The sequence below is a fragment of the Pristis pectinata genome, chromosome 2 (genome assembly GCF_009764475.1).
Source record: "Pristis pectinata isolate sPriPec2 chromosome 2, sPriPec2.1.pri, whole genome shotgun sequence".
Classification (NCBI taxonomy): Eukaryota; Metazoa; Chordata; class Chondrichthyes; order Rhinopristiformes; family Pristidae; genus Pristis; species Pristis pectinata.
The window spans coordinates 101,126,566-101,153,505 of NC_067406.1; the positions used below are offsets into that span (position 1 = coordinate 101,126,566).

General features: G+C 39.2%; 1 protein-coding gene across 5 annotated transcripts in view; it reads right to left on the reverse strand.

Moving 5' to 3' along the window:
• Positions 1 to 1,668: 1,668 nt before the first annotated feature.
• spock3 (SPARC (osteonectin), cwcv and kazal like domains proteoglycan 3) overlaps positions 1,669 to 26,940 on the reverse strand; it is a 379,982-nt gene continuing 354,710 nt past the window's right edge. For all 5 annotated transcript variants that reach the window (XM_052037688.1, XM_052037669.1, XM_052037679.1 and 2 more), the window contains 4 exons: positions 24,796 to 25,017; positions 15,121 to 15,183; positions 12,211 to 12,348; positions 1,669 to 3,164 (listed from right to left, as the gene is read on the reverse strand). In XM_052037688.1, coding sequence (XP_051893648.1) covers positions 2,998 to 3,164; positions 12,211 to 12,348; positions 15,121 to 15,183; positions 24,796 to 25,017 — 590 coding nt within the window. In that variant the 3' untranslated portion in view covers positions 1,669 to 2,997. The remainder of the gene's footprint in view (positions 3,165 to 12,210; positions 12,349 to 15,120; positions 15,184 to 24,795; positions 25,018 to 26,940) is intronic.

The window sequence follows — 26,940 nt, forward strand, 5'->3', positions numbered from 1 at the left end:
CTGATCTGATGACTCATAGTCTTGGTATAGATTGTTGCCCATCAATATAAATGATAAATGAAATGAAAATATAACCTCAACTAACCAGCATTCCAAGAGCACCTTCAGCAAATGGACTGCTGCGGTTCAAGGAGGAAGCTTACCACCTCTTCAAGAAAAGGACAGGGCTATGTACTGAATATCGCAGGATACAAGGTGTGCTAATTAAGGAAGATATAATATTGTTGGAGAGAAGTAAGTTTCTTGAGGTGTCCATGTGGTTAGAGTTATGCCAATAGCTATCACACTACTGTGGCTATGTTAAAGACTGTCAAAGAGATGGAGAAGCAAACCCGCACAGTGATTACAGAAAGGTTCAAGAGCTGTAGAGTGATGATATTGGGAAACGTCAAATTATTCCAATACTGACAGTAACAATGTTAGAGAAAGGACTAGGAAAGAAGGACTTTCTGAAAGAGAGGATAGTAAAAGCCTGTAAGAAGACATAGACAGGCTGGGAGAAAAGAATAAGCAGAGAAACTATGAATGCCACAGTTATAAAGATGGTGCAGAAGAGGGACTCAGATTTATATGTGCATAAATTCTTGAAAATTATAGAGCGTGTTGAAAGAATTTTTAGTAAAGCACATAGGATCCCAGGATTCATAAATAGAGTCATAGAGGCATATGGAAGAAGGGAAGTTCTGCAAGCCATACATAAAACATTGGCCAGGTCACAATCGGAGTACTGTGTCCAGTTCTGGTCACCTCACCTTAGGAAAGATGTGAACGTCCGACAGCGGATGCAAAATGACTTGAACAGTGTTCGGGATGTGGGAGATTTGATGGAGATATACAAAATCATGGGTGTTTTAGATATTGGTAACAGCAGAAATCAATTCCCACTAATAGATAGTTCAAGGATTGGAGGCACAGATTTATAACTTTGAGTTAAAAATACCAGGAGGATGAGAGGACTTTCTTTTTAAACAGAGGGTAGATATGATCCAAAACTCACTACTTGTTAAAACACAAAATAAATCATGGATTTCATATGGGAATTCAATAGGAACTTAAAGGAAGTCAATTGCAGGATTATGAGGTAAGTGGGGGAAGGGGACTGATTGAATTGTATTATGAGGATTCAACATAGACTTTAAGAGCTGAATATTTTTGTGCCAATAACTATACTATGATTGTCAGGGACCAGTAAGGTGGGTAATACATGCTGGCATGTCTGAGACTCCCATTTTTCAAGAATGAATATTAATTTAGTTGAAGCTAACTGATAACAATTAATTACCAGTGATAACATGACTGGCATATTAAAATGGAAAGGATGAGTAATTACTGAACATGATGAATTCTTATGATTGGGATTGCACTACTAAAATGGTGGTGGAAGCAGATATCATAATAACATTTGTAAGCCAGTGAGATGAGATATTTACGTGCATATAAGAATATATGTTGCAGATTCTATTCCAAGACAGTGAGAAAACAGAAACCAGTACCAAGCTCTGGTCTTTTTGGCTATGCTGGTCTCCTAGCTATGCTGCTATGTACAGTATATATATTTTTGATTTTGCCATAACAAACAAGAAGCAAGGTAATATTTTTTCTTTAAGAGTTATTCAAATTAATTGAAAGAAGATTAATATTATGTCAAGTCAAAAATTCTAATCAGCATTATTGGTTACAGGAGTCCTTTATTATTGTAAACTATACAGAAACAGTAAAAAAAAAATGCAGCATAGCTTTTCCATTTTGTAACTCAAATCCAGTCTATAAAGGAAAATTAATTAGAATGAGTTACAGTGTTCACGATTTTTCTTTAGCTCAGATTTTAGGAGAAACATTTAAGACCAACAATCTTATGCTCTAAATAAACAGCACACAACAGTGTAAAGTTATGTTAGTTACTACAAACAATGTTGACCTTCATTGATAAAGGAATTAAAAGTCTCAACTCCAGTATGCATCAAGGTGGTGGAATTTCAATATGTCCATTCAATCAATTAACATGCTAACATAAATACAGGGCAATTTAGTCTATAGCAAGATTGTTAAATGCTACTGCTACACGATACTGGTATATACTTACAGTCCATATGATGACTGCCATAACTATTGAAAATTAATTTAAAATTATTTTTCTCTTATGCAAGTTTGCAGCTGAAGTACTAATGCTGTGATCAGGTGTGCTTAAATATTACCTGAACTCCTATCTTTAATACACAAAGAAAAAATATTTCTATCTTTAATTTGAAAGGCACATCACCATGTGACTTCTATTTAGATTGAACTAGTGTTTGAAATCATATATACTTTTAAAAAGTAACTAATTTTTGTTTCAAGAAAAACAAATCACTCTGGTAGTCAAGGCATCCACGTTCTTCAACAATATTCAGGTGGAGGCAAGAATGTTTTGACATCATCAACTGCTGTTTTAAAAATCATTCTATTGGTAATAGTTGCACCAAATAATTCTTACGAAGTATCTTTTGTTCATATGTAAAACCTGATAAATTGTTGTCCAAAGTCAAATTTCTATCTTGATGGCATAAGTTTATTTTAACCTTTGCAGCTCAATCAGCCAAAAGTTTTGAAAACAAATGCACGTTTGTTTTCAGTTTCAGGACCAATGAGCAACCTAGGCTAGTCATTAGTGGTTAATGCGCCTCAGTCTACTGCATCACATTAAGACTATGTACGACAAAACACATTTTAAAGGAAACTGATCTTTGAACAAAAAAGATTTCTCACTTATTGTAACATTTTTAATTTAAAACAATTACAATTTTTAATTTGCTTCCAAAAGTGACACAGCGTAAAGAAGAACTGCAACAATTTTTAAGGGATGCTGACTTCTTTCTGGAGTAACTTTGTTTGAGAGTATAATTGTACAAAATATACACGCTGACCGAAATAGTTTTTGATCGTTTTTAATATGACTAGTAACTTATGAGATCTCACTATAGAAACGTGCAAAATATTAAAGTTCATGACATTTCCAGACTACCATATGTCACCACCTGCATCATATTCATCATCATCATCTTCATCATCTTCATTGTCAACTGCATCAACTTCTTCATCAATGACATCTTCCTCATCATCCTCATCATCCGACCACTCATGGAAGTCAGCACTGCCAAAGTCACCTGAACTCTCCTGTTCACCTTCTAGAAAATAAGCCAATAATATAATATTTAATTGTGAAAACAAATGCCTCAATTGGTTTCCTTTTCTCTGCTTATTATGTCAAAATTCAAAGCTAATTTTATTAGTGTCATCGTGCTGGGTTCATTGTGATCATAACAGCAATCTGAGGAATAATTTGTTATGTTTTACAGAGCCTAAAGATAGATCACACCGCATCTTTCTATGAACCTGATCTGTTTAGGCTACAACCAGTATTTTATTCAGTTCTAGTCACCATACTGTTGGAGGGTCATGAAGGGCTTTGAGAGGATGCAGAGGAGATTTACCAGAATGGCAAGACCTAATCACTTGGCATGGCACTATGTGGTATAATTTCTTTTTAAAATCATTAATCATCTCTGCTTCCATCACCCTTGTTGCCTGCAAGTTCAAAATCATTCTCATTTTCTGTGTGAAACATTCTTCCCTGGGAATCTCTTGCCCAAAACCTTGCCCTTATTCTGTGTCCTCTACTTGTTGTACCATCAGTTAATGGGGTCTGCTTTCCTCTCTCTAATTTATCTAAGCCTGACATCATCTTGCATAATTCTATGAAGCCATCTCCCAGCCTCCTCTAATCCAAGACAATTTCAGTTTCTTCAGCTTAACCTTGTAGCTAAAATCCCTCATTCCTGGAACCATTCTGGTAAATCTCCTCTGCATCCTCTCAAAGCCCTTCATCACCTTCCAACAGTATGGTGACTAGAACTGAACAAAATACTGGCTTGTAGCCTAAACAGATCTTTATAAAGGTTCAGCATAACCTCTGTGCTTTTGTAATCAATCCCTCCATTTATGAAACCCAAGATCCCACTGGGTGTTTTGCTAATTACTTTCTCAGTATGTCCTGCCATTTACAAAGACCTACACACACAATTTCCTAGGTCCTCTGTTGCTGCATACTCTTTCAAACTGTGCCATAAGTCTATTTTACCTCTCTCCAATACTTCTACCAAAATGCATAAATTGTGCTTGTATATTAAATTCAATCTGCCATTAGTTCCACTTTCTGATTTGGGCCCTGTTGCAGTTGTACCTCACTGTTTACTGCACCTTCAGGTTTGCTAACTGTCAGCAACTTTTACTCTGTTTTCCAATATAAAAATTATTTCCCTCTGTATAAAAAGCAGTGGTCCTAGCACTGAGAAATACCATTGACTATCCTCCTCTAGCCTGAAGAACAAATATTTATCAGGATTTTCTGTTTTCTATCCTCAAAGTCCACCGAAGTGGCATTTAAAGTCCACCAATATCACCACTTCCTTTTCTTGCACATCTCTGTAATTTCCTAAACAGAGAGTCTATAAAAAAAAGTGAGGACTGGTATCAAACAAATCTGTATCATTGCCCCAACAGCTTTTTTCAATCTTTCTTGCTGCAATGCTGCGCTTTGCCTCCAACAATCTTCCCAAAAGAGTGAAGCTAATGTTCACAACCAGTGGGAAATTCTTTAACCTATGGCGACTACACTCCAGAACCAAAGTCAACTGAACATCAGTCGCCAAGCTGCAGCATGCAGACAGCTCTCGAGGTTGTATGCATGTGGTAGCTGAACTCCAAGCCACAGTTGGCTTGCTGACTAAAGCACACGAGAGGATGGGCGTCACTCTCAACATCCACAAGACAAACGTTCTCTACTAAACTTCCCCTGCTATACAGCACTGCCCAACAACAAAAAAGGTTTATGACAAAACTCTGGAAAATGCGGACCACATATCTTTGGAGCCATCTCTCAGTGAAGGCAGATATTGATGATGTCTCATCTCAGCCTTTGGTCAGTGAAGGAAAAGGGTGTCCAAAGATCAAGATCTCAAACCCAGCACAAATCTCATGGTCTGCTGGGTAGTACTGATTCTTGCCCTCCCATGTGCTTCTGAGACCTGGACCACCTCCAGAGGCACTTCAAGATAATGAAAATATACACTGCCTCTGTAAAATCCTTCAAATCCATTGGCAAGATGTGAATCAATGTCTGTGTCCTCTCCCAGGCCACCATTCCCAGCAGTGAAGCACTAATTACACTCAGTTGGCTCCATTGGGCATAGCGTGTTGCATGTGTGGCCAACACCAGCCTCCTGTAAAAGACATATTATTCTGAGCTCTGGAGGAAAAGGATTACCAGAGAACAGAGAAACAAGTCAAGGCTGTGCCCAAAGCCTCCTTGAAGAAATCCAGCATCCCTAATGCCACCTGAAGATCTCTGGCCCATCACACAAAGTAGAGAAGGAACATTCAGGATGGTACTGACAATCCTAAGTCCAAGCATCAGGAGCACACAGAAGACCTGCATAAACAGTGGAATGTGAAAACCATCCAATGGTCTGAAACATCTGCCCCTCTCTGGTAGAGTTCGCAAATTGCACACTGGCCTCATCAATCATCTCAGAAGCCACCACACTGGGGTAGGGAAGGCATCCTCAATTATCGAGTGATCGCCTAAGAATAATTTTCCCTGTAGGTTTGCTCCTCTGTCAAGCCTACAGAATTCCTCCTTCCCCTGCCTCCCCACCACTAATACTGTAAACATGCTGTTTTCACTTCTTAATTCTTTCCAAATGGATTCTGATCTTATCTTATTACGAATATCCTTGCTTTCTAACACTACAATATACTGTCACCCTGTCTCCCTTCTTTCTGCATCACTAAATATTTGACATCATTCCTCTCTGTTTGAGGGAAAATGTGGTGGAGGGGAGACACAGAGATCTCTGGTATGTCTACTGCATCCCCTTATAATGAAAGGGCCTGATCAGTACCTGTGGTGTGAGTGATCCCAAGCCTCTGTGAGCTGAGCAAGGTGTCAGGGATCATGCATGCAGGTCCCAAGTGAGTTTTCAAAGAAAATATCTCTGATCAGTGAGGAGCGCTTCAATGAAGCTAACCATAATATGGACATAATGCTGGCCAGTACAAAGTGAGGCTTTATGGTCAGTACAAAGTGAGGCTTCTCTGTTCTCACACTTTGATGTGACGTTGCAGACTCCTCAGTTATCATCTCATTCCAGAAGTCTATGTGATATGTTCCTGGATTTTTTTAGGGATTAACAACAAAGGCTAAAGTATCCTTCCCACTGGAAGCTCCAAGTCCTGCCAGCTGTTGGGGGAAATGCACACTGCAAAATTAACAACAGCATCAGTTGCATGGCTGATGCCTGGTAAATAGCAGCCACATAAAAGAACCAAGTTGAGAAGAGTGCGACCACTTTCCTGAAAATCACTAATCCCTCTGTAAGTGGTTACTAGAGTGACTTAATGCATATAAAATTAACATGTATAAAAACATGCCCAAAAGCTGTGCTAACAAAAATTCTGCCGTGCAATTTTTCTCTACTCCACTGCACAGCAATTTTTTTCAATGTAGTGAGAAGCTATTTCTGCACCCTCGTGTTTGATTCTTGATGTGGTAACTTGGCTATTGCAGTTTGCTGAAACTGGCTTCCAAGTCTGGTCAATGGGAGTGAGATAAACACAGGGCACTCATTAATTTACTCTTCCAAAGAAGTACTTTCTGTTATTACTGTTGCCCTTTTAATAGCTTCATGTTATTATGAGGGATATAAAAAGAGCAGTGGCGAACAATTACACCTCAAAACTCAGGGGGTCATAGCACAAAGAATTAGTATTAGGATGCAATAAGTGGTGTTATATTTAAGGAAATGAATAAGCAATCACATCTCAATACCTATTACCACATTAAATGCATTTGTAAAATGTTCAAATCAATTACTAAGGGGTTAATAGTAGAACATTTGGAAGGTCATAATCTTAACAAGCAGAGTCAGGAAAAGGGGTTATATTCAGGATGGCAACTTGTAGTCAGTGGGGCACCAAGGCATCAGTGCTGGGACTGCAGTTGTTTGCAATATACATCAGATTCAGAGAAAAGAAGTGAATGTACTTTTGTCAAATTTGTGGATAATACAGAAGTAGGGGGGATGCAAGCTGTGAAGAAGAGACAGTTTATGGAGAAATATTGACAGGTTAAGTGAGGGGACAAGAGTTGGCAAATGGATATAATAAGGGGAAATGTATAATTGTTCACTTTGGAAGGTAGAATGATAGAACAGACTATTATTTAAATTGGGAAAGAGTGCAGAAAGTTACAGCACAAAGGGATTTGGGCACCCTCATTTATGAAATACAGAAAACCAGCTGGCACTTAGTCGCAACAGGTAACCGGGAAGACTAATAGAATGCTGGATTTTATTTCAAGAGGATTAGAGTATAAAAGTAGGGAGGTCTTACTACAAGGCAGTAGTGAGGCCGCATTGGTACTGCAAATGAATTTAGCCCCCTTATTTGAGGAAAGCTATGTTATCCTAAGAGGTAGTTCAAAGAAGGTTCACTGGGATAATGCCAGGTATAAAAGGATTTGTTTTATAAGGTTAGGATGAACAGATTGGATCTATATTCATTGGATTGTACAAGAATGAGAAGCAATCTTATTGAAGTGTATAAGATTCTTAGGGTGTTTGACAGAGTAAATGCTGGGGGGGATATTCCTCCTCATGGGAGAGTCTAAGTTCAGAGGACAAAGACTCAGAAAATAAAGGTTCTTGTTTAAGATTGAGATGATCGAGAATGTCTTCTTTCAAGGGGTTGTGAGTCTTTGGAATTCCTTGCCCCAAAATATATCCAAAGCTGAGATAGTCTTTTAACCAGGGTTAAAGGATGATCAATGGTTCTCAGGAGATGGTGGGAGTAAGTTATCCAGCGATCATTTCTAAATAAAATTGTGCCAGCTGTGAAATTGGTCTATCACTTCCATGCACTATTCACATTAGCATGCCCATTGCATATCCCAAATTAGACAAACACCTACTGGCATCACAATTCACAAAATGCTATTCTGCTCTTGCCATCAGACTGCTGTGGAACAATCTCAATAGAATGAGGATCACATCACACTATTTAGTTGCTTTTATTATTATATAAGGGGACCCTGGGAGACATTACTGAGCAACATCAAGACTGCCTGCAGGCTGTTCAAATGCTTTCCAGAGTGTTCTGAAACTAACAGGGACTACTTTCTTGAGCATTTAGACAATGACATACTCATTCATTGGATGCATCATTGGTGGCACTGCTGGCAGGACTTGGTGCTGATGGTAATGCCAGCAGCTGCCACACCAGAGAATTTGTCTTGGCACAATGAAGGATGTGATTTGCCACAAAAATGCACTCAGAGTCATAAAGTCATGGAGCAATAAAGCACAGATACAGGCCCTTCGGTCCAACCAGTCCATGTCAACCATGGTGCCCACCCAGCTACTCCCAATTTCCTGCGTTCGGCCAATATTCCTGTAAGCCTCGCCCCTCCCATGTACCTATCCAAGTGCTTCTTAAATGATACTATTGTACCTGCCTCAACCACTTCCTCTGACACCTCATTCCATATACTCACCACCCTCTGCATGAAAAAGTTGCCCCATCAGGTCCCTTTTAAATCTTTCCCCTTTCACCTTAAACCTATGCCCCCTAGTTGTGGACTCCCTTACTCTGGGGAAAAGACTATTACCATCCACCTTATCTATGCCTCTCATAATTTTAAACACTTCCATAAGATCATCCCTCATTCTCCTGTGTCCCAAGGAATAAAGACCAAGCTTAGCCAACCTCTCCCTGTAAATCAGGCCCTCTGGTCCTGGCAACATCCTTGTAAATCTTTTCCACACTCTTTCCAGTTTAACCACGTCTTTCCTATTACAGGGTGACCAAAACTGTACACAGTTCTCCAAGTGCAGCCTCACCAACAACTTATATAACTGCAACATAATGTCCCAACTCCTATACTCAATAATTGAACAATGCTGGTTTGCTAAGAATTGTTTAAAACAAGAAAAAAACAGGTATTACAAAAATCAAAAATCATTACATTTAGGTCTAAACTCCAACATATAAACCTTTCTAGTTTCACAATCTCTTTAGAGTTATAGAGAGATCTAGCACAGAAACAGATTCTATAACCCATCAAGTCCACGCTGATCATCAAACATCCATTTTTAAGCGAATCCTACCCTAACCCATTTTATGTGCATCTAATTATCTCAGCATTAAATTGTAGCATCAATGGCTGCTGAAAAGCTGCTCTCATTCTCTCTGAGTCTGCAAAGATGTTCTTGATGATCAACAGGAAGCTCTTTGCCTAGATGGACCAACTTCAGACTGCAGCAGGAACAGTCTGAGATTACTGGCTGTGGAACACATGAGCTTGCTGCCGAGAGGCCGTAGTGGGAGATGATTTGTACCTATAAAGGAGAGCATCAACATCCTTCAGCTGTACAGGGCAAAAAGTAGACAATGGTGCAACTACTGACCCAGAGCTCAACTGACTGACAGACCCAAAAGCCTAGGTGTTTGCTATCTTCACTCTTTTCCTCAGAGGCTCTTTGTGCAGTCTGAATAGGGCTCTGCTCATGATGAAGATGGATGTGATGTGTATCTGTGAGTGTGTTGCACCCAATGATGTTGCACCTTATGGGAGACATTAATTCCCATTAACACACACAAAATGCTGGAGGAACTCAACAGTTCAGGCAGCATCAATGGAGGGAAATAAATAGTCAATGTTTCGGGTCAAGACTCTTCATCAGGATTACTGATTCAGCATTTTGTGTGTGTTGCTCCAGATTGCAGCATCTGCAGGAAGTCCTGTGTCTACATTAATTTCCACGTGCCTTTTCATTGCTCTTGCAGAAAGTGATCTGATCACACATGGCAGATCACTGAGCAAGCAGGCAACTAATTTGCTAAGTGCAGCATGTCTTTGTTCATGCGGTATCCTCTTGATTCTGTCGAACCACAAGAAGGTTGAACATGGCATCTTTGTGTCACTGAGAGTATCAATATGCTCATGAGTGCCATCTCGTTGCTCAAAAGAATTTTCCCACAACTTCATCTCCCTGATCAACAAAGACATCAAGCTACTGCCTGGTGGTATATTGTTATATATGGAGAACTTCAAATTGCCTCTATAAGGCTGAGACCAGACTTATAGCTTCATCAGGGCAAGCCTGCAAGGAAGCAGGAAGACTCCACAGCTTCTGTCCATGCCTCCACAATAGCTGACACTTGAACGGGTAGGCCCTGTGGGGCAGGGTTGTTGCAGATCTCCAACAAAGTATGCATCACCAAAGAGAGGAGGCCATGGTCTCTAGCTCCACACAACCTCCTGTAAGAACTTGGAGATGGAGTCATCCCTACTCCTTGTAATCTCCTGAGTTCAGTGAGGTGGGGCTGACATTAACGGTGGGGTGGGCGGTCCCTGATCAGCACTCACTGCCTCATTCCACGAATGAGTAGAGGAGTCATGCATTAGCTGCATGGGATATAAGGGACAGCAGAACTGAGAGACAATTTTCATAAAATGTCTGCTACATCATAACCCCCCTGGCAAATTAAGTGATCCATTATAATCATTAACATCAAAATATACACTAATAATCAACTGAAAAATGCAGACTTCACATGCTGAAACTTATTTTATGCTACATTAACAAAATTTCAGATCCTGCTGTACAGATCCAAGTGCATTGAATGCAACATGTTAATGTACCAACCCATTCTCACACATCTTGTCAGATCATGACATTTCTCTCAGCATTGCTCAATTATGCAGGCATTCCACTGGAGACTACTGTGTCTAACTCCATTCAGGCTTTTTTAATCATGAGTCTGGACAGTTTCTCAGTTCCTGTCCCTCAGGACCTTTCTCCTGGGATGTATCTTGTTGACTAGGACTTGTATAGGAAGGGTCATCTTCTCTCCTGCAGTCTCTATGTCCTCCATGTCGGCCAAAATGTATGTTGCTGCTGTCTGCTTGTCACGGGAAGTGTGCTTTTAAGGACAGACACCCTCTTAGATTGCTACATAGCGATAGGTTGGGAAATGTGCAAAATTAGGTGAGATGCCATTGGGACTCCCACAGATCCCATATTACCACACCATGATGTAGCTTCATAATGGATTTTGAACAATTTTGAGATTTTTTTGTGGGGAATCAATTGGGCATTAATGCTAAACACAGTCATGTCTTTGTACACCAAAAACTGGGTGCAATTCAACTTCTAGATAATTATTCTTTAAACATTTTTTATTGCCATTAATCTGTATATTAGCTTTTGTTGGCTATTTTTTGACTAGAACGAATTCTGTCTTCTGACATTTTCTAAATTATATAACCAAGATGAAACTAGACAGGCATTTAATGAATAAAATCATGCTATCACTAATTAGAAATATTCAGAAACAATTACAAAATATCTAGAACTGCTGTTCTGAGAACTTTTGCTTCACCCCCATGGAACAGTAGCTCGGTACTTACATGCAACTATTAGTCAAAATTTAAATTAAAGAAATATGTGATTTATATGTTTTTAATATATAAGTCACATATTTAAAGTATTACTACAAATATAAACATTTTAGTTTTGGTTTTAGAGGTGGCAATGTTGGGCAGTCAGAGATGTAGAGGATAAGGGTACACTGATGAAGAGGATCACACCATCAGGTTACGGGGCAAGAAATTTAGAACCATGATGAGGAGATACTTCATCATTCAGAAAGTGGTGAACCTGTGGAATTCTCCACCACAGAAGGCTGTGGAGGCCAAGTCACTGAATATATTTGAGGAGGTGGATAGATGTTTTGATACAAAAAGGCATCAAGGGTTATGGGGAAAGAGCAGGAATATGGTATTGAGTCAGAGGATAGCCATGGGGTGGCACAGTGGATTAGCTAATAGAGTTGCTGACTCACAGTGCCAGCACCTATCTTCAATCCTGACTACTGCATGGAGTTTGCATATTCTCCATGTGATGGCATAGGTTTCCTCTGGGCACTCAAGTTTCCTTCCATATCCCAAAGATATGCGGGTTAGTAGGTTAATTGCCCCTAGTGTATAGGTAAATTGTGGGGAGTATAGGTTGCAGAGAAAATTAGTGGGGCAATGGGATTGCTTTGTGAACTGACATAGACTCAATGGGCCAAATAGCTTCCTTCTATGTTATAAAGAAATGTAGAACATACCACAATCAGAATGTCCATTTGATCTAGATCCTCCCAGTTCATTCCCGTACCGGTCAACACACCAGCATTGTCCCACACTGCTATGGCACTGGGTGGCTTTGTAATATCCATCTTCATCACAGGTGGGAAGAAAAATACCTGTAGTAACCAAATTCATGTCATGATTTATGTGTGAGAATTTAAATCTCTGAATCTCTGAGTGTATGACTGTTCTATCTTCTGGCAGTTCCCCATTTGCCAGCCGCCTAAAAACAACTGTGACAAACTCCTCCAGTCATTTTTAACATTTGTTTTGACACAAATCACCAGCAGAATATTTAAGTAGCTAATCTAGTGGCTTCCACTAGTACTGCAAGGTATATAAAGTAGTTATGGAGCAGATTTATCCCCGGAGGTAACACATTGTCATCTACAGAGTGAAAAAAAATCACTGGAAATTGCTGTGACTCCCTGTGGCACAGCTTGAGTTGACTTTAGGCTATACAATTAATTATGAAGCCAACAAGAAAATCTTATGCATCTCAATCAATTTAGAATCCAACATTTTGTGCAGCATTTTCATTTTCTAACTCAGTTAAAAACAGATGGCATAGTCTAGTGACAGGTTTTTCTTCCTGCATAAGAAAAAAAATGTATGCTTTGATTACACAGGTCATCCCCAAGTTACAGCAGGGTACGAACTGTTTGTAACCTGGACAGTTTGCCAGTTGGAAATGTGGCTACAAACCAAGTTCCTACATGGCAGAAGATGCCTGCAGCCCTGCAGCAGCCGGGCATACCACCCGTCTCCCAAATCCTCGTTCAAATGTATGGGATGTGCATAAGTAGGGCAGTCATAAGCTGGGAAAGTCCTGTATTGAGAAATATACCATGCTCTCAAGAATGTGCATAGATGGAAGCTAAACCTCAAAAGGAAATTTGAGAGAACTGAAACAATGGAAGAAATGAGCCTTTGAGGAAACTCCATAGGAAAATGGACAAAAATGGTCAAGGTAATAGGGAAGGCTGATGAAATGTTGGGCCTCATTTCAAGGTGTTTGGAGTATAATGGAAGGGAATTCTTACTGCAACTGCACTATGTGCTTTTGGGACTTCAGTACTGCAAGCAGTTTGGTCATCCTATTTAACAAAAGATATTTAGTTATTTGTAGACAGGCCAGAGAAGGTTAACTGGGATAAACCCTGGTGTAGTGGGATTATTCTATGACGAAAGATTAAATAGGTTGAAATTCTAACTTATATTGTTGCCAATTATAAAATACAAGTTTTAAAATATTTCCAGTGAAGAAACTGCCATCACTGATTCAATGCATTACAATGGCAACAACAAGCTGAAATAAATCAAAATCATCACATACAGTGGCATGCAAAAGTTTGGGCACCCCTAGTCAAAATTTCTGTTACTGTGAATAGCTAAGCGAGTAAAAGACGACCTGATTTCCAAAAGGCATAAAATTAAAGATGACACATTTTTAAATATTTTAAACAAGATTACTGTTTTATTTCCATCTTTTACAGTTTCAAAATAACAAAAAAGGAAAAGGGCCTGAAGCAAAAGTTTGGGCACCCTGCATGGTCAGTATTTAGTAACACCCCCTTTGGCAAGTATCACAGCTTGTAAACGCTTTCTGTAGCCAGCTATGAGACTTTCAATTCTTGTTTGGGGGATTTTCTCCCAATCTTCCTTGCAAAAGGCTTCTAGTTCTGTGGGCCGTCTTGCATGCACTGCTCTTTTGAGGTCTATCCACAGATTTTCAATGATGTTTAGGTCAGGGGACTGTGAGGGCCATGGTAAAACCTTCAGCTTGTGCCTCTTGAGGTAGTCCATTGTGGATTCTGAGGTGTGTTTAGCATCGTTATCCTGTTGTAGAAGCCATCCTCTTTTTATCTTCAGCTTTTTTTACAGACGGTGTGATGTTTGCTTCCAGAATTTGCTGGTATTTAATTGAATTCATTCTTCCCTCTACCAGTGAAATATTCCCTGTGTCACTAGCTGCAACACAAGCCCAAAGCATGATCGATCCACCCCTGTGTTTAACAGTTGGAGAGGTGTTCTTTTCATGAAATTCTGCATCCTTTTTTCTCCAAACTTTCCTGTGTCCTCACCACAAAATTCAGCGTCAGAAGTTTGCAAAGGAACATCTAAACAAGCCTGATGCATTTTGGAAACGAATCCTGTGGACTGATGAAGTTAAAATAGAACTTTATGGCCGCAATGAGCAAAGGTCCCCCGATCTAAACATCATCGAAAATCTGTGGAGAGGCCTCAAAAGAGCAGTGCATGCGAGACAGCCCAAAAACCTCACAGAACTAGAAGGCTTTTGCAGGGAAGAATGGGAGAAAATCCCCCAAACAAGGATTGAAAGACTCATAGTTGGCTACAGAAAGCGCTTATAAGCTGTGATACTTGCCAAAGGGGGTGTTACTAAGTACTGACCATGCAGGGAGTCCAAACTTTTGCTTCAGGCCCTTTTCCTTTTTTTGTTATTTTGAAACTGTAAAAGATGGAAATAAAAAAGTAATCTTGCTTAAAATATTAAAGAAATGTGTCATCTTTAACTTTATGCCTTTTGGAAATCAGGTCATCTTTTACTCGCTTAGCTATTCACAGTAACAGAAATTTTGACCAGGGGTGCCCAAACTTTTGCATACCACTGTATTTATTCCATATATTACCATGAATTAAATAATACTTGCTTAGTATTTAAATAAATGCATAATTCCATTTAAAATGTATAGCAGACAGTGCTTTATTTGATCAGCATACAGATCAGAGCACACTGAAAAATAAAGTAAAATTAAAAATACCTTTCAACAGTTTGTAAATTATCTTATGAAGGCTTGCTGATTTACTTTTTCATATTATTTCCATTCTTTAATTCTAGAGATCAAAACAATAATTGAGCTTACCAAGTGGTTTCTTTCCACCATGCTGTCTTTGAATATTGGTCAGTTGTGTCAGGCAGGGTGGATCTGCAATGAGTTCAACATGTTAAAAAGTCATACAGCACGGAAACAGGTCATTTAGCTCCCTGATCATCAGTGAATAAGTCATTAGTGAGTAAGTACAGATTGAGAGAACCGTTCATAATACCTTCCATCACTTTGCTGTGCTCTTTGCTCTGTCCTAAGACTGAACTGATTGGATGATAATTAGCTGGATTGGATTTGTCCTGCTTTTTGTAAATTGCGCATATCTGGGTAATTTTCCACACTGTTGGGTAGTTGTCAGCATTGTAACTATACTGGAACTGCTTGGCTAGAGGCGCAGCTAGCTCCTGAGTGCAGATCTTCTGTGCTGTGTGGTCCCATAGCCTGAGCAATATCCAATGCTTTTAGCCATTTTTTGATATCACAAGGAAAGGATTAGCTTCTTTATTGGTAGGTTTCTCAGGAGGATTGATGGACAATGAAGTCTCCACCCAGTGTACATCCAATTTCCTTGCTACTGTTACGAGCCAGGTTGCTATTTGGTGAACGTCACTTTAAGGCATCTGGACAGTACAGTAGTAGTGTGTGTGTGGTGTTATCTCCAGGACAGCAAGACTATCACAATGTGCTGGCTGTTTTGCACACAGAGAGTCGAAGAGAGAGAGAGAGACTGACTGCTGGTCTCTGTATCGATGGATGAAGAACAATAGCTGTGTCTGTCGCTACAATCCATGTATGGATTTTTGGAGCAATCAAGTGGAGTCCACTTTGTCATTAACCTGATTAACCTGTACTGGAAAACAGGAATTTCTGTGGGTGGCCACGTATCGAATGCCTTTGGGGTGGCAGATACTTTGGAACAAAACAGTGGAGATCATTGCAGATTGAGGTGTCGCATGGGTTCCATTGTGGAACATGTGGATTTTGTAATTTCTCTCTACATTCTCTCTACATTTTCTCTTCAGTCAATGGTGGTTTTGCAAAAGCCTTTGCTCACGTTTCACCTTATGACCTGCTGAGCTGAACTCTGAGAACTATTCCTAGACTTGGGGTTTGGGAATTTGCCACACACACATTTTGAGTTTATTAGGTTTGGGGATTATGTTTCATAGCTAGTGTTTTTACGTTTCTTATTATCGCAAGGAGTTATTAATAAAATAGTTTCTAACACTTATACATGGCTCGTTGTGTTTCTATTGTTGCTGGTATATAACACTACATTCAGTACTTCTTCTAAATGTTATTCACTATGGAGAAGCACAGATTCATCAGCTGAGGGAAGACAGCAGGTGGTCATCAGGAAGAAGTTTCCTTGCCCATGTTTGACCTAATGCCACGAGACTTCAGGCAATATTGAAGACTCCAATAAATAATTCTTCCTGCCTGTATGCCACTGTGCCACCTCCGTCATGTATCCTGCCAGTGGGACGATGTACCCAGGGATTGTGATGAATGAATCTGCCATATGTACATCAGGCTGTTGCTTGACAAGTCTGGGGTGGGGGGAGGGGGCAGGTCTCCCAACTTACTCACCAATCCCCAGACGTGTGTGAGCAGGGACTTGCAAAGCCTACTGGGCTGTGAACGATTTTGCCATGTCCTAGATTGGGTCCCAGATTGATGTCAGTGGCGTATCTTGTTTTATTTTTTCTCTATTTGAACATAGTAATTGAACATAATAAAACAAATGAGTTGCTGTTAGGCCATTTCAGACAGCATTTAAGAATCCACCACATGGGGTGGTCTGGAGACATGTACAGGCCAGACCAGATAAGGATGGCAGATTTCCTCCCATAAAGGATATTAATAAGGCAAATGGTTTTTTACACAATGTGGTAGGTTTTGTGATCATCATTGCTAAAACTAGTTACTAAGCTAAGAATAACATTACCTACTGGCAGCCTTCGGGATAAAACTCTTGTGAGGTGTTTTCATGCTTTTTTTGCTTTTAATGGATTTTACTCAATCAGAGCTTCACTACATTATGAACAAAGTTTTTTATTTCTTCAGATAATACTTCAATATAAAGGCCTGAGAGATCAAATGAAAATTCTTTGAAGCAACATTATGTTCCATCAAAACGACAGGATGAGCTCCAGTTGAACAAAGCCAATTTGAAAGATAAATACAGTCACATCAGAGAACTTACGACTTGAAGAGGCAAGTAAATAACAGATGGTGTTGCTCATTTCCAGCTAAAATGTTTTCAGATTTAAAATCAGCATTCAAAAGTTTGATAAGAAACAAATAACTGAATTGTTACATTGAGTATTGCATTCAATTCTGGTCGCCCTATCATAGGAAGGATGTGGAGGCTCTGGAGAGGTTGCAGAAGAGGTTTACCAAGATGCTGCCTGAATTAGAGGGGGATGTACTATGAGGAGGGGTTGAACAAACTTGGGTTGTGTTCTCTGGAGTAGCCAAGGCTTTAAAAGATTATGAGAGGCATAGAGTAGACAGCCAGTATCTTTTTCCCAGTGTTGAAATGTCTAATACTAGAGAGCATGTGTTTAAGGTGAGAGGGGGTAAGTTCAAAGGAGATGTGTGGGGCAAGTTTTTTACACAGAGAGTGGTGGGTGCCTGGGAATGCACTGCCTGGGGTGGTGGTGGAGGCAAATACGATAGAGGCTTTTAGATAGGCACATGAATATGCAGAGAATGGAGGAATATGGACATGTGTGGACAGAGTGGACTAGTTTAGTAGGCTTTTAATTACTGGTTTAATTAGTTCTGCAGAACATCGTGGACCGAAGGGTCTGTTCCTGTGCTGTACAGTTCTACGTTCGATATTCTATGTTCATTGTTTATAGTAATGCAAAAAGCAACTTCTGGTTTCTATAGATACAATATGGGGAACATTTTGAAAGATATCCCATAAATCATAGTTCTCTATTGTGCTTCCCAATCAAATCTCATTGGAAAATAAATGTGAGATATACATTTTGAAAGCTCTCCTGAACAATAATCTAGTAAAGACTTTACTGCTTTCTATGATGCCACATGAATTTTAGATTCTTTTTCTCGTATCAGTCTTTTCATCAGCTATTCAATTAATTTTCAGAAGTTGTCATTAACACTCAGATCCAAACCCAGAATTCAGGTTTGAGTCTCTGCATACATGGCTATGCTAACCTTTGGTATAATTTCTTGGCCAGTGTTTTTACTGGTAAGTATTTATTATGTTGCAATTCAGTAAAAGGAACTAGAACACTGAAGTTGATTTTTAAGTTGTTGGATATGAGGTTAGACATTCATGTGTAGAGCTTAGTTAGCATATAAGTGTGAATGATATGCGGCAAGATTTTTTGCCATAAGAATTGGACATGAAATGGGAGTTGTTCAAACTAAGGGATCCATTTTGATATAGAAAGAACAAGGGGCTAGACTGAGATGATGTTGGAAGGTAATATTAAATATACTCAAGCAGTGTTTGGGTATCCAGGTGTATTGAATGTGGTATAATTTTGTGGATAGGAGAGTACAGCTCTTTTCAAAACATGTCTGATTTTCCATTCATAAGTTTAAATGAAAGGGAAATGAAGAATGTTCTAAACAGACATGCACCCAACTGATTTTCTGATATTCACTGCCAAGCAATCCAGCTTGTCTGGGCACAGGCCCAATAAAATGCTCTCTTAGAATTGGCAATCAATTCAAATTGGAACATATTTTCTTATGTGACTGATTTCAAGAGACAGCCCACTATAATTCAGATTCATTGCTGCTTAATGACTATTAATTCCAATTGAACACTCATTACATCCATTTTTACTGATTTCCTGCCTTCTATTTATAAAATCTTCTTATTATTCTCTTGGCATATAGTAGGATGTTCTGCTTGTCAATTCTTATTCTCTATGACCTTCAATTGCAGTATTGAGTTTATTCAACATACGTTATATGTTTGCTGGTAATTCGATCTTCTCCTATAGAATTCTTCAGGTGTTTAAGGCTTTGGATTTACCTTCATCAGCGAGATGAATGGACATGAATTAAGCCTTGGTAATTTACTTAAGCCTGGAATTTGGGCCAATAGGAGCCCTTTTTAGGTGCTCATTGAACAAAAATCACCTGTACCCAGAAAAGATTGTACTTGCAATCGTTTCTATGTGAAATTTGCTCACTGGCAAACTAGATCACACACATCCTGGTGCAATTCAAGCTAGCATATCTAACCTTTACCCAGTGTCAGATATGTACCCAGTGATGTCACCATGTGTACAAGGGCCATTTTCCTCTTTGCCAAAACTAAGCTGCAGCTCAAAGGTGCATCTCACAACTGCTGTGGAACAATCTCAGCACAACAAGGAGCACACTGTACTCGTTGCATTTCTCAATATCTATAGGTCTGTCTAGACAGCTTCAGAACTCACTGCAGGTCACTCAGACACCTTCCAAAGTATACAGAGTATGCTGCAACCAGTAATGAACACTTTCTCCAGCATTCAGTTGCTGACATATTTGTGCAATGGGTGTTTCAGTGGTGACACTGCTGCCAGAACTCCAATACCGAAAGCACTGCCATGGCCATGACAGGCCACTCAGTATGGGTCAGGAGCGATGTTATGCCCCACAGCTAAAGAGAGTCTTCAGAATCATCATATTGGACTCTGATAAACAATATATTCACAGGCTATGGTTCTCAAAGACTGTCATCACAGTGTCATGTCAAATACTGAAAGAAAACCTTCAGTGACAATCGCACCTGGAATGCTCTCTCCATGTAGGTCAAAGTCACATTGACTTAAGTCCCTTGCTTCTGGATCATTGCAAGCAGTTGCAGTGGATCTCTGCCATGTCCCCCAATCTATTGCTCACTACAGTATCAGTAAGGGCAACAAGGCAGTCCAGTTGTGAATGAAGGAAAAATAGGATTCGCCGCTGGGATCAACCAGCATTGCTGGCTTCCCATCAATGCAGGCAGCCAGTGATCACAATCATGTGACCATAAAGATTCATGTTAATAACCTAAAGATGAATTTCTACCCCAGGAGGGACATCAGTATCTACAGGAGCAGGCAAGAGAGGTGTAGGGATGGCTAGGGGTGTTGTTCTTCATGAGTAAGCATGATCGAAAAGTCCAGGGAGGAGTAATAGATAGGAAGACAGGAGGTCAGAAACGATGCGAGATGGGGTGTGGTAAACCAAGGATGAGAGGGGAAATTGAAGATTTGGGAAGGGGACGCAGCAGCAGGTAGATAATTGGAGGCTGGCAGATCAGCAAAGTAGGACCTTGGAGAGGGGTCCCATTGCAATGCAGATGAGGTGAACTCGGTTAGCTTGGTGGAATCAGGGATAACACTTGGAAGGTAGACTCCTCTTGAACCATGAGCAGTGCTGGAAAGACACTTGTTTGTTGAATCCAAACGTTTTTGGCTTCCTTCACCTGCGTGGTTTGCTGAGTCCCAGGAAGTTGGTCAAGTATTAAACTTAAAACAGAACAAATCTGAGGTACACAGCCTTAGTATAATATTAAAATGAGAAATGCAGCAGGTGGGCCACCCATCTCACTTAAGCATGGGGGTAGCCGAGTTCAGTGAGGTGGACTGGCTACTAATTTTAGCTTTGTGATATTTTAGCATTTTAACCAACCCCAACTGATTAAAGCTTCCCTCAGGAACTTACAGAGCGATGTATGAAGAGCTTGAAGTCCCAGAAAGAAATTATTAAAACTATGAGTAGGATGGTCTGAAAAGATGTGAAAACCTGACCTCTGCCACAGTCCAAGTGAAGGTGGCTTTCAGGCTGCCATACATCTGGACTTCGAATGTTAAGTTTATTGTTCAGAATGACAGCAGAATGATTAAAATTTCCAAAGGCCTTGAATTCACATCATAGGCGCAGTATTTGTTTCAAAAGAATTCTCCTGGAGTACAAGTACCATTGCAGTAATGAGGAACTTTCAGTGATGTGGCAACATATAGTAAGTAGAAAGGGGCTCTGTTCTTTCAGCTTCTTGAGATGCACTTCATCTATCCTTCTCAGGTCATCGCTTGGAGGAGGTGGAACCAGGTGGCAGAACAACTGTCTTCCACTTGGTTGCAGCAGCTTGTGTCAAACAAGCTGCTGGCTTCCCTCTGCTACCAGAATTCTTCTCAACTCTCCTGGTAACAACTCCAGTTTACTCTCTGTAAATTTTCTCTTTTCTCCCCTCTCCTTGTGCTGGACTTCTTCATCCAACACCTTTCACTTGTTCTTCTGTTTTTGATCTTTTAAAATATACTTCTGGCCCTGAATTTCTGCTCTTTCTGTATTCCTGCCCATTGTCTGGAGTTCTCTAACAGGAATGTCAACCATTCAGTAAATAAAAAGCAACCTCAGGAAGCACCTCATTCTTTATAAAATTTCTGGCAGAAACAAATGGCTTCTCACATGAAAGTCAGCAACTGTCTGCTTTGATTCAGCAGAGAGACAAAGGCAGAATACTCTGGTATAGTATGTGTGCAATGGGATTATAGCATGACATATCTTTGACCATTTTGCTCTTTAGCTGTTCCTTCAAACTCCAATAGTAACCAAGGCCCACACAACTGAATGGCCAGGCATTGAGGCCAGGTCAAGGGATGAGTGAGAACTGGTGGTCAGGAGCAGTGTTGGTATAACAGTGGATGATGAAGGGCTGGGGGTGGTGGGTGGGCTCAAAGAAGAGGAAGTAAATAATGGATCTCATCAGAATAGGGCTCCAGCCTGATGTAGTACTTGTCATAGGAGTGACTAATGGCAGCTGCTCCCTGGGCATCATGGAAGAATTTCCCTAGCAATGCGCCAAAATTTTCCACATGAAATGGCAGCATTTAGAGCACATCTGATATGGAAATTGCATCAGAATAGCAAATGTAAATTTCAACCAAAATTGCTCATGAATGATCGGAGTGCGTGACTTGGAAATGGCTATGGTCCTGTTTGGTAACAAATCCACTTCAAAAGCTCAGTGCTCAAAAATAAATTTCTAGGCTTAAGTGTTTTAGCACTTTGATAAACTTCTAGCAAGTTCCTGCAACATGCAATACATATTTTTAACTATTCAGATAGCCAGACTTTTCCCCATTATAGATATTTTTTTAGATAATAAATTCATCCTGTAATCTCATCAGAGGAAATCCTTTATATCAAATTGGAACCGTATTCATAACCATTCCAGAATTACCAACAATGATTCATTTTCCCAGGATGTATGCTGGTGAAGTAAGCTCCGTAAACTTACATCTATGTAATACAGATGATGTTTCTATTTTGTTTGCACCAAGAAAGACAGTTGCATATTCCTCACTGGAAATTCTATGAAATGGTAAGAATGTGTAAGAAATAACCAATCTGCTCCTGTTTATTTGCTATTCAAATCTGAAGTTCTGACCTTTGACATTTTGGCCCAGATTCTGCAGTAGGACTGATGGCAAAACTATTGGTGCTTGTCTGCATTATTCTGTGAAACAAACAGCAACTTCAGGATTTCAAGACACCAGCTTAACTCAGAAATCTCATTTGCCATAAGCAATCCAACACTCCTTCTCAGCTGTGCTGCTTGCACACTTTTTTTCTTCCACGCAGTCACTTGGCTTGATGGGAAGATATTTACAAACTCGTCCAATTGTGGAAAAACTTCAGTTACACCTTCTTCTTAGGCTGTCTGTCAGGATCAAAGATAACCAACTTCCCCTCTGGTTTTGTAGGACTGAGGTGACTGATGAAGTCAATGTAGTAACGTAGATGGGCAGGAGATGGTTGATGGTTTAGGCTTGGGTAACTTGTGAGATGGTGCACTCCTTCAGCTGCCTACGCAGGACCTTTGTGTGCTTCTGATGCATGATCTGAAGTTTTCTTAGTACCATCCTAAATGCTCCTTCACTACTTTGAGGGGTCAGAGGCCAGAGATTCCCAGGAGTGAGTGGAGGTGTTGCATTTCCTTAAGGAGACCTTGAGTACATCCTTGAACCTTTTTCTCTGTCTGCCTGGTTATCTCTTGCCATGACAGAGCTTAGAATAGAATGTTTATTACTGGAGCTTTATATTAGGTATGTGAACGACATGACCTGTCTAACATAGTGTAACCAGGACCTCAATACTGGGGATGTTGGCTTTGGAGAGAAAATTGCCACTGGTTTGCATATCCTTCTTGTGAATTTGAAGATTTTGCACAAACAGCATTGGTGGTATTTTTTCAATGCTTTGAGATGCCTGCTGTGTAGGGTCCAGGTTTCAGAAGCATATGGGAGGCAGAGGTCTCTGCTGTCTGGTAGACCATGAGATTTTTGAGGTTCTGTGGTCTTGATCTGTGAATACCCTTCTCTGCAATCAAGCAAAGGCTGTGCTGGCACATTGAAGGTGGGGTGAATTTCATCATCGATGTCTGTCTTAGTCGAGAAGTGGCTTCTGAGATATGGGCTTCAGTTATGTGAATTATTAATGACATATCAAGTCATAATTACTGCTTAGCTAATAATCTGACTAACATTTAATGTATGTAGTTATGATTTCTTTACATATTTTTCAATATAAGGCATTTCAATTCTTTTAATATATTCATTTCAGCTTCTATTATAACCAAATGTATGTAATTGTTATAATTGCACTTGGTGCAATGATTGAAAAGTTAATTAAAAACTGCTTCCTGATTTTCAGTCATGGGATTTTTTTTAATGTGATCAGTTGTTCAGCTCGCTTGAGGTTTTTTTCAGCTGCTGGACATCAAGGATCACTTAGAATTACACTTAACACTAATGAGATCAGGAACACAGACTTTTCTTACACAGCAGTTGTCAGGTCTTTGTGGGGAACTTTTACTGAGGACACCAGCAAGTGTTATTGTTTTGCTGCTCATTGTAAACTCTTGGCCTAGTTCACACCGTTCATTTTTGTAACAATTCTTCTTCTAAAAAAATTTTGCTCAGTGTGAATGGTAGGCATTATCCTTCTTCTAAATTGACAGTAGATGTAATTGAATTTCTGAAGTACAGAATAGTAACATAATAAAATGAAGATTATTTAGAAACAAAACAGAAAAGATCAATAGGTCAGTCAGCATCTGTGGAGATAAAAAGCTGAGGCTCCTGAAATCTTAGATCCCAAGAACATTCCTCAGGATGTATGAAGATAAAACATGCTCATTTAATATATATGCATGTTGTGCATCCATTTCAATCAAATCTTTTCACAGGAACTTTTATGAAAAACAAGATTCCTCAGAGCAATAAAAACTTGTAAAATAATTAACTTCAGTCACGCAATATTTGCTATTTACTATTAATCTTAATTTTACTGTTAAATGGGAAATGTGCACTGTGATTTTAATTTAATGGATGATTATCCTTTACATAACAGCTAATTAAATAGTGATGTAAGCAAAGCATCTATATCATACATAAAACAAAGGAAAAAAATCAATTTATTTACATTTTGAAATTAAAAATTATCACCAACAAAAGGCAGATTTTACAAAATTTGTAACTAATTAATAAAAATGTCCATCAACAATGAACAATTAAATTGCGACATTGAAAGAAAACAACAGGGAAATCAAAATGAAAGTAACATGAAGAGCTTTGCTCTCAATAGAGACAGAATGATAAAAGTTCATTTACAAATTGTATTCTAATACAGCAAGGCTTAGGAATCTAAAATTACCACCATTATACTAAGAACCTCATTATAGTTTACCTTGATGTCTCTGAAAGCAGTAGCACCACTCGTTGTTGGAAATGCGACCATCTCTGTATGTGTCGCAAGAGTTGAAAAATGGTTTCATGCATAGGTCATGGTTATCAAAATAAATGCTTCCTAGCTCTGACTGATCAAGTAACAGGTCATAGTTTGTGTCCAGTCTGTTAAACATCCACCCAAGTGAGTCCTTGCAAATGGGAAGAATGCTGGTGTCAAATCCTAAAGAACAGGAAAAGCAAGTCATTTTTTTTAGAAAATATATCATTATTTAAGAATTAATAGTATAGTTACATTAATGACAATTACATAAAAAGTATTCAACTAATCTCTTGTAATATACAATGAGATATAACTAAGATCAAACCATTGCTCAGTACTCAAATATGCTACTTACATGTAACTTGTTATTCCTGTACACTGAATTAAAAACCTTGCAAAAAGATGAAATTTAGAAGCACAACATCTAACAATACTGGGGAGTAATAAATCATAACCTTGGGAAATCTATGGCAAATACACAAAGTTTTAGTCAGTCAATAACATTTTGACCAGAAGGTTCCAGGTTCTAATTCCTTTGCAGAGATTTGAACCCAAAGATCTAGGCAGACATTCCAAGCTGCAGACTCATGATTTACCAGGGAGTGTGCATGTCTGCTGCCTCAAATCTCAATATGCAGAGGACTATTCGTCCTGTAGGCCTCCTGTGGCCTTGGCTTTCCATCTGTTTGTCACTTGTTTCCAGCAATCAGAATTGACACAATTCCTGCCACTTTGGGCTTGAGTCAGTGCAACTGAATTTAAATAAGAGCCAGCAATCAAAATTCTTCATCCAATAATAATTGCTGTCTATATTCTCTGCATATAAGCTGCCATGAGCTACAACTTAAACCATCCCAAAGATCATCAGTATCTGAAGCCTGTCAGAAGTAAAAAAAGGCTATAAAAACATTGATCTCTTACATCAAACATTAGCTAGTATTAACTTTGGAATTAATGGACCAACATACACATTCAAAATTGAATTTGCATCTTTCATCTGAACAGTGCTGTGTCCCAAATTTAGGGTGTTCTGCTGGGAAGTAATAGTCAGTGAAGATTGGATTAAAATTAGTGGATCTCTTTCTGATGGTATTTTTCTATAGCCCTAAAGTGGTTCTCCAAACCTGCAGCAAGTTTAGATAAATCCCTTATTTATTCCCTTAAAAGAGCAAACATCCAACAAAACATCAATCCTTGCTACTTCCCCTTGTAATCTCTACCTATTTCCCTCCAATATACAACATTCATTTTGCCTTTCTTCACAACAGCAAAGGAATTGGGAACTGTAGATAAAGCAAGCAACTGGAAGTTAAATGGTATGTTAGCCCTTGTAAAAAGGTTAGAATATAAAACTAAGGTAATCTTGCTGAGATTCACACACTCTCATTTGGAGTATGTGTGCAGTTAAGATCTCCATCATCTGGACGAATATTTGTCTTGGAGTCAGTGAAGTAAGATTCAATAAATTGAATTCTGGGTTGTCCTATGAAGAGACACAAGCATTTAAAGATTGAGAAGTAATCTCAAGATTCTGAAAGGCAGATGCTGAAAGACTACTGCCTCAAGCTGGGAAGTCTGAAATTAGTGACTCAAAGTAAGGGGTTGGTTAGCTAGGACTGAAATGAGAAGAAATGTATTAATGCAGAGGAATCTCCTACCTCAGAGGGTTGTGGCTGTCAGTTGTGCATATTCAAGGTTGAGATTCATAAATTTGGACTGAAGAGGAACAAGGGGCATAAGAACTGAGCGGAAAAATTGACAAGGAACAGGATTAACCAGGATCTTTTTGAATTGTGAAGCAAGCTTAAGCAGCTGTAAGGTGTTCTCCCTCTATTTCCTGTACTTTTATGTTCTTATGAATCTCCAAATCCATGGATTATTTGTTCTTCCTTATATAATCATAAATCTTTTTACCAATCTTGCTTTATTTAGCTACGTTCTAAAGAAAATAAATTCAGATTCAATTGCTTTCTTTGGGATCATGTTCTACTTCTAATAAACTTTCTTCTAATCTCATCTATACCATGTAGGTTTGGTATTCATGTAGAAGAGTTATCCATCACATAAAAGCAACATGTTATAGAACGTCGTTAGTCAGATAAG